Source organism: Hemiscyllium ocellatum, chromosome 16, assembly GCF_020745735.1.
Source record: "Hemiscyllium ocellatum isolate sHemOce1 chromosome 16, sHemOce1.pat.X.cur, whole genome shotgun sequence".
In the NCBI taxonomy this organism is placed as follows: Eukaryota; Metazoa; Chordata; class Chondrichthyes; order Orectolobiformes; family Hemiscylliidae; genus Hemiscyllium; species Hemiscyllium ocellatum.
Genome location: NC_083416.1, coordinates 71,621,479 through 71,635,548, shown reverse-complemented (window position 1 = coordinate 71,635,548; position 14,070 = coordinate 71,621,479). Strand labels below are relative to the sequence as shown.

At 40.9% G+C, this 14,070-nt stretch overlaps 1 protein-coding gene across 2 annotated transcripts in view; it reads left to right on the top strand.

Annotated features, from left to right (window-relative positions):
- Window positions 1–1,065: 1,065 nt before the first annotated feature.
- The window catches only part of LOC132823261 (uncharacterized), a 67,445-nt gene continuing 54,440 nt past the window's right edge, over window positions 1,066–14,070 (top strand). For both annotated transcript variants that reach the window (XM_060836913.1, XM_060836912.1), the window contains exons 1-3: window positions 1,066–1,167; window positions 1,302–1,365; window positions 3,301–3,408. In XM_060836913.1, coding sequence (XP_060692896.1) covers window positions 1,356–1,365; window positions 3,301–3,408 — 118 coding nt within the window. In that variant the 5' untranslated portion in view covers window positions 1,066–1,167; window positions 1,302–1,355. The remainder of the gene's footprint in view (window positions 1,168–1,301; window positions 1,366–3,300; window positions 3,409–14,070) is intronic.

Here is a 14,070-nt window from a genome sequence, read left to right as displayed (position 1 = left end):
AAGCTCCAGGCCTGGAAAATTCCACCCATAGTCATCATTATTGAGACTTGATTTAGTTTTACCACTTCATTATCTTAATGGTAATTCCATGAACAGCTGGTGTGGGATTTGAACTCATGTGAACACAAACCATTAGCCTGCATGTCAGGAATACTAACTCAGTGACACCAGCATAATGTCATCATTGACTCTCAGCTCTAAGATGACAATGGCAACATCCAAAAGGCTGGATTCATTGTGAACATCACTTCACATTGTCTATCAAATTGAGTTGGTCAGTTGTTACATTGTTTCCAATTACTGGAAATTGCTCAGAAAAATCGATATTCTTTTGAATATCATTTATGGAGACGCCTGGAAACCAACCAATCAGCTTCTCCAGAAGTCCTTGTGAGGAATAATACATTCTCATGGAATTCAAACCAATAAAAATTGATAAGGAGCATCACAGTTTAACATTAAAACCAAACTTTTGCTCAGAGGATTGTTTTGTAAATGTATGCCTTTCAGATTTATGTACTTCAAAATCTGGTTATATTATCCCTGATTTCCTCTCTCCCAACTTCTATTCTCAGGATCTATCAGCTCCTAAGCCTTGCTCCTGAAGTGGATCAGGGACATCACAGTTTAACATTGCAGCAGTGGTTGAAGCGTCCAAACCTGCTAATGATGCTATCCCTGGGATTTGGGATAATGCCAACATTAGTGGGACCGAGGCGAACAGGAGTCCAACTGTATCCTTATTTTACAGAGAAGCGGGAATGTCCAAATATTCATTTGTGCTTTGTCAATCATCCTGTCAAAAGACTGAAGTTTCTGTGAATTGTGCCTTAGAAATGTTCCACTTTATAGAAAATAACAGATCTCAAAAGTAAATCCTGCTTTATTCTATATGAAATGCTTTGGACTTTGTTAACTTCCCATTTTGAACTACCGTATGTTCTCTATTTTGAGCCTTTTTTTGTATTTCAGCTAGAATTAGCCAGCTCAGTAATGACAGAACACTGAGCTGCAAAGGAAGAGGAAACTAGCCTTTGCTGTGGTTTCACAAGAGAAACGTCAACAATTGTGTCAGTACGAAGAGCCTCTGTTCGTTGGTGTTTCTGTGCTGGGAGCTTTACTGCTTGGTCTCCAGATGTTTTTCAATAGAATTGTTGACCCCATAAGGTAAGGAAATCTGACTGAAATCATAATTCTTTACAAAGAAATAACTTAAATGTGATTTGAGTAACTGATAAAATTGGTCAAAGATCTTGTACTTCCTGAACATTTACTCTTCCAAGTCAATTTTTACAATACAGTTTCTGGTTAGACTGAACAAGGGCATCTCGTGCTTATCATTCCACCATCTTCAAATGACACAAGGTAGGACATCTCTGACAAACAAATGTTTGCCTTCTGCAGTTTTACAGACTTTACTCATTTATGCTTATTGCTGGGTTGATGTAAATTTTTTTTGGTTTTTAATTGGTTTTGGCATCTTTGTGTTGCCAAGTGGCATTCTGGCTCTATCGCTGACTTTAGTTCACCTTCATACATCTACCTCTTGTCCAGTCAGTTGTGTGACTAACCCATGATGTCTGGTTCTTTTCAATGAGCATCTTGGAATGAATTAAGAGATTAAAATCACAAAATACTATGTATGAGAAGACAGAATTAAAATGGACAACAGATAATCTTTTCTGTGAGCTTGGCAAACTTTCATTATTTTCCTCAACTCCTCCAACGTACATGAAACAGTGAAAAGTTCAGATTGTAGTTGTCTTTAGTATTTGTGTGAAATTTGTTTCCTTCTCTGTTGGCTTGGAAATAACAGCAATCGCACTTAGCAGCTTGATGTTGTCACACTGAGTTATCAAAGATCATTGATTCCAGCACAGTGTGTGAGATAGTCTGGTATTTCTACACTTTCAAAATCTCTTCTGAGCTGGAGCAACATATCAGAACCACCACTGTTCAAGTTTTATTTTTGAACACATATAATCAGAAGGACTGTATAGTCATTTGGATCCTCAGAAGTTTGGGAAACAGTAAATTGATCAGCATGTTTTACTACTGCTCGGTTTGGTCACCCAATTAACATGGAGCAATAGATGAATATTTGCTGTTGCAGTTTTAGATGAAACACTATTTTTGGCGTGTGAAGACTACGAAAGGATGTAACTGCTTTTAACCAAGACTGTGATATTGTGATAACCATCTCCTGCATCATGTTAGTCCCATAATTGAAGCCAGGGACCATTGAGAAACTGATGGTGATTTGGGGCAATGTTAAAAAGATGTCGCAAATTAAATAGTTTAGCTTGTGCTCTATATTTTGTGTGATATGTAATATGTGTAATTTCACGACAAAAGTCAATAGTTACACATAACATTCAGACAAGATGTTCAAAATAGAAGCTTCCCCCCAAAGCATTAATCTGGGTCTTTTGTTTAGGAGCCCAGCGATATTACCACAACACCCTGTCTTCCACTTGGATGATAGAGACTGTTTGATCACAGGGAAACCACTGTCGTGCAACAACAAAGCCAGTGGGAAGACTGTCACTTTATTGGATGCAGCTCTGGATGCAGGAGTTGTAAAAGCAGTGAGGAATCATCTTGCCAGGAATTGTCAGAAAGCTCATCCAAATGTACAGTGAGAGCTGGCAGCAGGCTGTCAGGTGCAGGGAGTCTGGGTAGAATCAGGAAAAAGTTCAATGACCTGACACAAGTGCTTCTCACGCTGAATGTCTGCCCCACATGAGCTTCACCCAAGTCACACATCAATCCCATAGTAGCAGCAGCTGTTCATCTCTGACAAGTAAATGAATCAATGGGTGAATCAAATATTTTGTGGAGTGATCTTTTCCAACTTCACTTTTTGGTGATTCTTTTCATGGTCAGTTGTGATATTTCTCTATTCTTGCCAATTCAATTTGTTTACTTTGAGTTGGAAAGTTTGTGAGGCTGGTGATAAGAGACAGATTACACACATCACTAGGATGAACAAATTTTTAATTTTTCAGGAAAAGGCAGAGTCCATGGGTAATGAAGTTGATTGCACAATTTATATTTCTAAATTAAAATGATGAGCTGAGAAAAGGATGCTTGTTTGAGGAGCCAGTGCAGACACGAGGGACCGAATGGCCTGCATCTGCACGCTGATAATTCTGTGATCATTCAGCAAGCTGTTTCTCCACAGTTTGGTGCCCTTCACTCTCTGAAGGATTAAACAAGTTGAAGGAATATATGTCAGTTTCATATCAGAGGTGTTCTGATCTGTGTTGAACTCAGTACCTACATGTGTATTTCTTCCAGGGGAAGGAAATGGATCTGAAGTGAGTCTAAATTTCTTCCACAGCACGATGCTGACTGGTTTGAGACTCAGTGTCTTTGTTCTTCTCCTGTCACCTGTGTTCACAGAAAGTAAGTGGTATGTTTTCATTAATTTACACGTTTACTGATCTGGAGGAAAGTAAAAACCCAATCCTTCAATCCAGGTTTGGAAGATCACTTGGCAGGTCCCTGTAATTTGTGACAGACAAGAAAGAGAACTAGATTAAATTATTATTTCTGTCCCGCTCTCCCGTCCATAACACGATTGTTTTTGATGTTGACTTTCCTTATTTCCTTTCCATTTTGCAAGAAGGAAACAGGTGTCTCAAAACCTAATTTTGAAAGCTTAATTAAAATAGCTTTCAGCAGATTGTTGAGTGTTTGGTGGGCGGCACGGTGGCACAGTGGTTAGCACTGCTGCCTCACAGCGCCTGTAGACCCGGGTTCAATTCCCGACTCAGGCGACTGACTGTGTGGAGTTTGCATGGGTTTCCTCCGGGTGCTCCGGTTTCCTCCCACCGTCCAAAGATGTGCGGCTCAGGTGAATTGGCCATGCTAAATTGCCCGTAGTGTTAGGTAAGGGGTAAATGTAGGGGTATGGGTGGGTTGCGCTTCGGCGGGTCGGTGTGGACTTGTTGGGCCGGAGGGCCTGTTTCCACACTGTAAGTCTAATCAAAGTGTGGTTTATTGGTGTATTCAAAATCCAGGGGAATGTTTTGTGACACACACAACACACACCCTTTAACCAAGCAAGGTTGGAATGTGGAAGAAATGAATTACTGATTATAAAATACTGAAAATAAAATCCAATATAGCAAAACTGTTTTGTAAATGTTTGCATCCAGCAAGTCAATATCATATTGTGGGTCCTTCAGTCGGCTTTGCCAAGTTTAGAACTCAGAGACAACCAAATTGCTGATGATGTTGTGGTAAGCTGGGAATTGATTCACTTCACAGGGGAACACTGGCTTGTTTTCTGACATCAGACTGCTGTGTATATTGATGATTTGGAGATGCCGGTGTTGGACTGGGGTATACAAAGTTAAAAATCACACAACACCAGGTTATAGTCCAACAGGTTTAATTGGAAGCACACTAGCTTTCAGAGCGACGCTCCTTCATCAGGTGATTGTGGAGGGCTCGATCGTAACACAGAATTTATAGCAAAAATTTGCAGTGTGATGTAACTGAAATTATACGTTGAAAACTGGATTGTTAGAATGCAGTGATAGTTTCACTTCTTTATGTGTAAATCACAAAACCATTTTTTTAAAAGTTGCATTCTCAGGTTAGCTGTTTACAACGTTGATAGTTAGACAACATGTTGAAGGTCTTAGCTCCCTTTGTTCTCTGTCTATGTCCTGATGTTTAGATTGATTCTAACCTAAAAAGTGAGATAACAGAGTTTTATATAGATTCATGTACATTCCTTCAGTTAAATATTTTCCCTAACATATTTAATGAAGCACAAATGATGTGTCCTCCACTTATAATTTTTCTTTATCATAACATTACCATTATTCTGAATTTTCTGAAACATTCTGAACTGATCAAAAAGTTAAAATTCTAAATTGGAGAAAAGCCAATTTTGATGTTACCAGACAGGAACTTTTAAATATTGATGTGGGTTGGGCTATTTGCAGGTAAAAGGATGGTTGGGAAGTGGGAGGCTTTAAAAATGATCCAATAAGAGTTCAGTGATGTTCCTGTTAGTGTGAAGGGCAGGCTGTTCAGTTTAGGGAATGTTGGATGACGAGAGAAATTGAGGCTTTGGTCAAGAAAAAGGAGGAAAATACCAAGTATAAACAACTGGGATTGAGTGAGTGCACAGAGGAGTATAAACAGAGCGGGAATATACTTAAGAGGGAAATCAGGAGGGCAAAAAAAGACATGAGATTATTTTTGACAAATAGCGTTAAAGAGAAATCAAAGAGATTCTGTCACAACATTAAGGGCAAAAGAGAACTGGGGGAGATTAGGGTCCCACAATGATCAACATTACCGTTTACGTATGGAATCACAGGAGATCAGGAAGGTACTAAATAAATTCATTGCATCAGTATTTACTGTAGAGAAAGACATGGAAGCTAGGGAACTTGCAGAAATAAATTGTGATATCTTGAAAAGAGTTCATATTACAGAAGAGGAGGTGCTGGAGGTTTTAGTATGCATAACGATAAGTGGATCCCCAGGATCTGATCAGGTATTTCCTCAAACTTTGTGGGAAGTGAGGAAGGAGATCGCTGGGCCACTTGCTGAGTTATATGTATTATCGACAGCCATGGATGAGCTGCCAGAAAACTGGAGGTTGGTGAACGTGAGATTGGCCATTATTTTAAAAATGTGATAATGGAAACCAAGGAACTTCAGAACGGTAAGCCTTATGTCATGGTGCATATGTTGTTGGAGGGAATTCTGAGGGACTGGATTTACATATAGTCGGAATGTCTGGACTGATTAGGAATAGTCATCGTGGCTTTGTGCATGGGAAATCGTGTCTGACTAAAATGACTGAGGTTTTTGAAGATGTGACAAAGAAGATTGATGAAAACAAATTGGGACATATTGTCCATCTGGACTTCAGACATATGCTTTCATCACATCCTGAGATCCACACTCAGTGCCAAGTGCTGCGATATGCACACTCCTGAACTCTCTCTCCAACAGTACTGCCTCATGCTGCTTCAGGGCTGACCTGCCTCCGAGTTCCACATCATTCTCCAGTTCGCACAGTGTTCTATCAAGAAATATTTCCTGTCCTTTTCAGGCATTAGGGAATGTAAACTGGAACAACTCAGAGATACTCACACCCCTCAAGAAGCTTCCTCACCTCCTGTCTTTCTGAATCCACTCTTTATTTTAACCCTACTTCTTGTTTCTGAAGAGTCATCAGATTCAAAACATGAACCCTACTTTCCCCTCACTGACTTTCCCAGATCTGCTCATTTTTCCCAGTTATTTCTCATTTTTGAATCAAATATCACTGTGTGCTATTTTTTCCACCAATGTTGGTCTTTGGTTAGCCATTGCTCATGTCTTTACACGTAAAGTAAGCATTCCTGGGGCCTTCCCGTGTAACTGCTCTTTCCTTGTCTCACTTGACCTTTCTGTGACTATTTGGAGAAGCTACAATTTACTCCTGCCAAATCATTCCCTTGGAGTTAATCAACTCTGTCCATGGATAAACTATGGTCAACCCTACCAGTTACTATTCTAGACATTAGCTCATACTCAAGCTGCTCTCTGTACAAAGGAATACATATGCACTCCCTGCCGATACAATTCATTAAAACTTTGACACGTTTTATTGACCTTCTGAAAATACAATCGAGAACACATCCTTCAAAGTCAAGTCCACAAAGAAATTAAATGTGAAGTGCCCTAATACCACATGACATTTGATATTTAACCATTGCACATAAAGGTTTGCAAGTTCAGATGTAAAAATGTACAACGTGTCAATGTTAATAAATTGAAGAAAACTCCAAGAAATGGGGAATAATTTATGTTGTTACAATGCCAATAAATGGTTTCTTTGGACAAATCAAATTCCTGAATGAATCCTGATTTGATAGATCATGCATTTGTTTAGTTAATATACTGCTTCATCATTCACACAGGTCTGCAAATTTTCATTAGCGACAGAACACAATTACAAATAAATTAAAATGTGAGATATTGAATTGTGGAGAGTGGGCGGCATGGTGGCACAGTGGTTAGCACTGCTGCCTCACAGCGCCTGAGACCCGGGTTCAATTCCCGACTCAGGCGACTAACTGTGTGGAGTTTGCACGTTCTCCCCATGTCTGCGTGGGTTTCCTCTGGGTGCTCCGGTTTTCTCCCATAGTCCAAAGATGTGTGGGTCAGGTGAATTGGCCATGCTAAATTGCTCGTAGTGTTAGGTAAGGGGTAAATGTAGGGGTATGGGTGGGTTGCGCTTCATCGGGCTGGTGTGGACTTGTTCGGCCAAATGGCCTGTTTCCACACTTTAAGTAATCTAATCTACTCTAAATTTAAATAGATTCTCAAACGCAAAGCAAAAATAGTTTCACTCTGTTTTCTAAGACAGTTTGCTGGAGACTCAAGTTCATCAGATTAACTCTTTCAATTTTGACTTATCTTTGCTGTAGACTGTGGAGACAATTTATTGAGCTGGTTACAAATCTGCTGACATGAACTTTCTACAAATCTGAAAGCCTAATACTTTTCAGTTTGACTACCTTCAGGACCCGATCTCTCGGTTTTGGACGAGTAGGTGTTGGACTGGGGGTGGGCAGAGTTAAAAATCACACAACACCAGATTTTGGTCCAACAGGTTTACCTGCATTTGGAAGCATGAGCCTTTGGAACGCTGCTCCTTCATTCCGTCACTTTGGCGAAAGATCCTAAGACACAGAATTTATAGCAAAATATTACAGTGTCATGCAACTCAGATGATATACTGAACAAACCTAGATTGTTGTTTTAAGTCTTTCATCTTTTCGAATGGGTTGCAGGTTTTGATTCATTAATGTGCAAATCCCAGAAGATTTTTTTAGTCATGTTCTTGAGATAACTTGAGGTTTTATAAAAAACAGTGACATCTCAGCTCAGACAACGTAATAAAGGTGTCAGGTTAGTGTCTGTCTGTATCCCAATCTTGAATCAGATTGGTTCTATTTCCAAAGGCAATCAATCCATTTCCACTTTGGAAAAAAAACCAGACTGATTCAAGATTGGGATACAGACAGACTCTAACTTCAGACTTTAATGCATTGTCTGAGTTTAGATGTGACTTTTTTTAGAAAACATTCAGTTATCTCGAAAATGTGACTTAAAATAAATTCTGGGATTTACATGTTAATGAGCTGAAACCTGCAGCCCATTCCAAAAGATGAAAGAGTTAACAGCCATTTAGGTTTGTTCACTATATAATTTCAGTTACAAGACACTGAAATCTTTTGCTATAAATTCTGTGTCTTAAGGTCTTGCTCCACAGCTACATGATGAAGGAGCAGCGCGCCAAAAGCCAGTGCTTCCGAATAAACCTGTTGAACTACGATCTAGTGTGTAATTTTTTTCAACTAAATAATTGAAGTGAATGGTTTCCTAAATTGGTTTGATATCCTTCTGAGTTGTTTCTCAACTCAATCCTGTTTTTTCCTGAACTTAACTTTTGTCAGATAAGTCTTGTTCAATCTAAATTGTTCTCCCCTCTTGTCGAAAGGCCAATAAGAGGGGAGGCCACACTGGATCTGGTGCTTGGTAATGAACCAGGCCAGGTGTTTGATTTAGTTGTAAGTGAGCACTTTGGAGGGAATGACGATAATTCAATTATATTTTGTTTAGTGATGGAAAGGGATATGTACACACCACAGGTCAAGGGTTATTGATGGGGCAAGGGCAATTGTGATGCGATTAGGCAAGAATTAGGATGCATAGAATGGGGTAGCAAAATGCAGGGGATGCAGACAATTGAAATGTGGAGCTCGTTTAAGGAACAGATATTGCCTGTCCTTGATAGATATGTCCCTGTCAGGCAGGGAGGTAAGGGAACCATGGTTTACTACAGAAATTGCATCTCTTGTTCAGAAGAAGAAAGAGGCTTATGTGTTGATGAGGCAAGCTGGTACAGATGAGGCGATGGAGAGTTACAGATCAGCTAGGAAGGATTTAAAGAGAGAGTTAAGAATAGGGCCAGTCAAAGACAGAAATGGGAAGTTGAGTGTGGACCCTGTAGAGATCGGAGATGTGCTAAATACACATTTCTCATCAGTGTTCACTGAGGAAAAGGAGGGTATTGTAGAGGAAAAGAATGAGGTATGAGATATTAGACGAGAAAGGATCGAGGTTAGTTATGCATAGGTCATAGATGGAGTCATAGAGATGTACAACCTGGAAACAGACCCTTCAGTCCAACCCGTCCATGCCAACCAGATATCCCAACCCAATCTAGTCCCACCTGCCTGCATCCGACCCATATCCCTCCAAACCCTTCCTTTTCATATACCCATCCAAATGCCTCTTAGATGTTACAATTGTACCAGCCTCCACTACATTCTCTGGCAGCTCATTCCATACACGTACTACACTCTGCGAGAAAAATTTGCCTCTTAGGTCTCTTTTATATCTTTTCCTCTCACCCTAAACCTATGCCCTCCAGTTCTGGACTCCCCAGTCCCAGGGAAAAGACTTTGTCTATTTTTCCTATCCATGCGCCTCATAATTATGTAAACTTCTATAAGATCACCCCTCAGCCTCTGACGCTCCTGGGGAAAACAGCCCCAGCCTGTTCAGCCTCTCCCTGTAGCTCAGATCCTCCAATCCTGGCAACATCCTTGTAAATCTTTTTTGAACCCTTTCACGTTTCACAACATCTTTCCGATAGGAAGGAGATCAGAATTGCACGCAATATTCCAACAGTGGCCTAACCAATGTCCTGTACAGCCGCAACATGACCTCCCAACTCCTGTACTCAATACTCTGACCAATAAAGGAAAGCATACCAAATGCCTTTTTCATTATCCTATCTACCTGCGACTCTACTTTCAAGGAGCTATGAACCTGCACTCCAAGGTCTCTTTGTTTAGCAACACTTCCTCGGACCTTACCATTAAATGTATAAGTCCAGCTAACATTTGCTTTCCCAAAATGCAACTCCTCGCATTTATCTGAATTAAACTCCATCTGCCACTTCTCAGCCCATTGGCCCATCTGGTCCAGATTCTGTTGTAATCTGAGGTAGCCCTCTTCACTGTCCATTGCGCCTCCAATTTTGGTGTAATCTGCAAACTTACTAACTGTACCTCTAATGCTCACATTCAAATCATTTATTTAAATGACAAAAAGTAGAGGACCCAGCACCAATCCTTGTGGCACTCCACTGCTCACATTCCTGCAGTCTGAAAAACAACCCTCCACCACCTCCCTCTGTCTTCTACCTTTGAGCCAGTTCTGTATCCAAATAGCTGGTTCTCCCTGTTAGCCATGAGATCTAACCTTGCTAATTAGTCTCCCTGGGGAAACTTGTCAAACGCCTTACTGAAGTTCATATAGATCACATCTACTGCTCTGCCCTCATCAATCTTCTTTGTTACTTCTTCAAAAAAAGCTCAATCAAGTTGGTGAGACATGATTTCCCACACACAAAGCCATATTGACTATCCCGAATCATTACTTGCCTTTCTAAATACATGCACATCCTGTCGCTCAGGATTCCCTCCAACAACTTGCCCACCACTGACATCAGGCTCACTGGTCTATAGTTCCCTGGCTTATCTTTACCACCCTTCTTAAACAGTGGCACCACGTTTGCCAACCTCCTGTCTTCTGGCACCTCACCTGTGACTATTGATTATACAAATATCGCAGCAGGAGACCCAGCAATCACTTCTCTAGCTTCCCACATAGTTCTCGGGTACGCCTGATCAGGTCTTGAGGATTTATCCACTTTTGTCCATGTCAAGACATCCAGCACTTCCTCCTCTGTAATCTGGACATTTTGCAAGATGTCACCATCTATTTCCCAACAGACTATATCTTCCATATCCTTTTCCACAGTAAATACTGATGCAAAATATTCATTTAGTATCTCCCCCATTTTCTGTGGCTCCACACAAAGGCCGCCTTGCTGATCTTTGAGGGGTCCCATTCTCTTCCTAGTTACCTTTTTGTCCTTAATATATTTGTAAAAACCCTTTGGATTCTCCTTAATTCTATTTGCCAAAACTATCTCATGTCCCCGTTTTGTTCTCCTGATTTCCCTCTTAAGTATACTCCTACTTTCTTTATACTCTTCTAAGCATTCACTCGATCTATACCTGTCTATACCTGACATATGCTTCCTTCTTTTTCTTAACCAAACCCTCAATTTCTTTAGTCATCCAGCATTCCCTATACCTACCAGCCTTCCCTTTCACCCTGACAGGAATATACTTTCTCTGGATTCTTGTTATCTCATTTCTGAAGGCTTCCCATTTTCCAGCCGTCCCTTTACCTGCGAACATCTGCCTCCAATCATCTTTCGAAAGTTCTTGCCTAATACCGTCAAAATTGGCCTTTCTCCAAGTTAGAACTTCAACTTTTAGATATTGTCTATCCTTTTCCACTATTTTAACACGAATAGAATTATGGTCTCTGGCCCCAAGTGCTCCCCCACTGACACCTCAGTCACTTGCCCTGCCTTATTTCCCAAGAGTAGGTCAAGCTTTGCACCTTCTCTAGTAGATACATCCACATACTGAATCAGAAAATTGTCTTGTACACACTTAAGAAATTCCTCTCCATCTAAACCTTTAACACTATGGCAGTCCCAGTCGGATTTGGAAAGTTTGGAAAGTTAAAATCCCCTACCATAACTACTCTATTATTTTTACAGATAGCTGAGTTCTCCTTACAAGTTTGTTTCTCAATTTCCCTCTGATTATTCGGTGGTCTATATTACAATCCCAATAAGGTGATCATCCCTTTCTTATTTCTCAGTTCCACCCAAATAACTTCCCTGGATGTCTTTCCAGGAATATCCTCCCTCAGCACAGCTGTAATGCTATCCCTCATCAAAAATGCCACTCCCCCTCCTCTCTTGCATTTGTATCCTGGAACATTAAGCTGCCAGTCTTGCCCATCCCTGAGCCTTGCTTCCGTAATTGCTATGATATCCCAGTCCCATGTTCCTAACCCTGCCCTGAGTTCACCTGCCTTCCCTGTTAGGCCCATTGCATTGAAATAAATGCAGTTTAATTTATTAGTCCTACCTTGTCCCTGCCTGCCCTGACTCTTTGACTCACTTCTGTTCTCAGCTGTACATCTCCCACTCCCCCCGCCCCCCTCACCTTATGAGTTTAAATCCTCCCAAGCAGTTCTAGCAAATTTCCATGCCAGTCTATTAGTCCACTTCCCATTGAGGTGCAATCTGTCCTTCTTGTACAGGTCACTTCTACCCCAAAAGAGATTCCAATGATCCAAAAACGTGAATCCTTTTCCTATATACCAGCTCCTCAGCCATGCATTCACCTGCTCTATCCTCCTATTCCTGCCTTCACAAGCTTGTAGCACAGGGAGTAATCCAGATATTACTACCCTTGAGTACCTCCTTTTTAAATTTCTGCCTAACTCTCTGTAATCTCCTTTCAGAATCTCACCCTTTTCCCTTCCATTGTTGTTGTTTCCAATGTGGACAATGACCTCCTGCTAGCCCCTCTTCCCTGTGAGAACATTCTGCACCCTCTCTGAGACATCCTTGATCCGGGCACCAGGGAAACAACACACCATTCTGCTTTTTCTCTGCTGGCCACAGAAACGTCTGTCTGTACCTCTGACTACAGAATCCCCGAACACAATTGATCTCTTGGAAGATGATGTACCCCTCATTGCATTACAGCCAGTCTCAATACCAGAAACTTGGCTGTTCATGCTACGATCCCCTGAGAATCCATCACCCCCTTCATTTTCCAAAACAGCATACCTGTTTGAAATGGGTATATTCACAAAAGGCTCCTGCACTAGCAGCCTACCTCTCTTACCATTCCTGGAGTTAACCCATCTATAGGAAGGGTTTCCCCCCTTCCTATAACTGCCATCCATCACATACTGTTGCTGTTGCAAATTCCTCATCGCTTCTGTCTCTCCAATCGATCCACTCGATCTGATAAGATTCGCATCCAACAGCATTTATGGCAGATATAATCCACAATAACCCTTAAACTCTCTTTAAACTCCAACATCTGACAAGAAGTATATATCACTGCAAAGGCCATTTTTGCTCCTTCACAATCTACAGACCCAGAAAATAACACCGTCTTATTCCTCTACAAACACTGCCCCAGGTTAAATTAATAGCTATGGCTTATATTTTAAGTTTAATCAATAGACTTATCTGCAAAAACATATAATCAAGAAAGAATCCACTATACTCACTACTGCAGCCTTTATCTTGGGCACACTTAAAACAACAATGTACTTAACTGATTCTGTGCTGTGAACTTCGCCCAACAGTTCCTCCAAGATTAGTTGTGAATTTCACTGTTTTAATTTTCCCAGTTGCACTCTGATGTCCAGCGAGACACGAATTCAAACAGCAAAGGTGGGAACTGTACAGGTTCTTCCTCTCTCTCTCTCTCTCTCCCTCCCCTGCACTGTCCTCACCATGTGCTTCCTTTGTCTGCTCTTCTCCCTTTTAAACTGCTGTTGTTTTGACATTTTTTCCAAGGGTGTTACCAATTCTAGAAGGAGTGGAAGTAGACAAGTCCCCTGGGCTGGATGGGATTTATCCGAGGATCCTCTGGGAAGCTAGGGAGGAGATAGCAGAGAGTTTGGCTTTGATATTTATGTCGTCGTTGTGTACAGGTTTAGTACCAGAGGACTGGAAGATTGCAAATGTGCCCTTGTTCAAGAAGGGCAGTAGAGATGACCCAGGTAATGACCCAGTGAGCCTTACTTCTGTTGTAGGAAAGGTTTTGGAAAGGATTATGAGAGATAAGATTTATAATCATCTAGCAAGCTACAATTTGATTTCAGATAGTCAACATGGTTTCGCCAAGGGCAGATCATGTCTCACAAACCTCATTGAATATTTTGAGAAGGTGACCAAGCATGTAGATGAGAGTAGGGCAGTTGATGTGGTATAGTTAGACTTCAGTAAACCCTTTAATAAGGTTCCACATGGTAGGCTGATGGAGAAAATGCAGACGCATGGAATTGAGGGTGATGTAGCAGTTTGGATAAGAAACTGTTGGACAGAATATATTCAGTCTGGAGTCCAGTTACTAGTGGTGT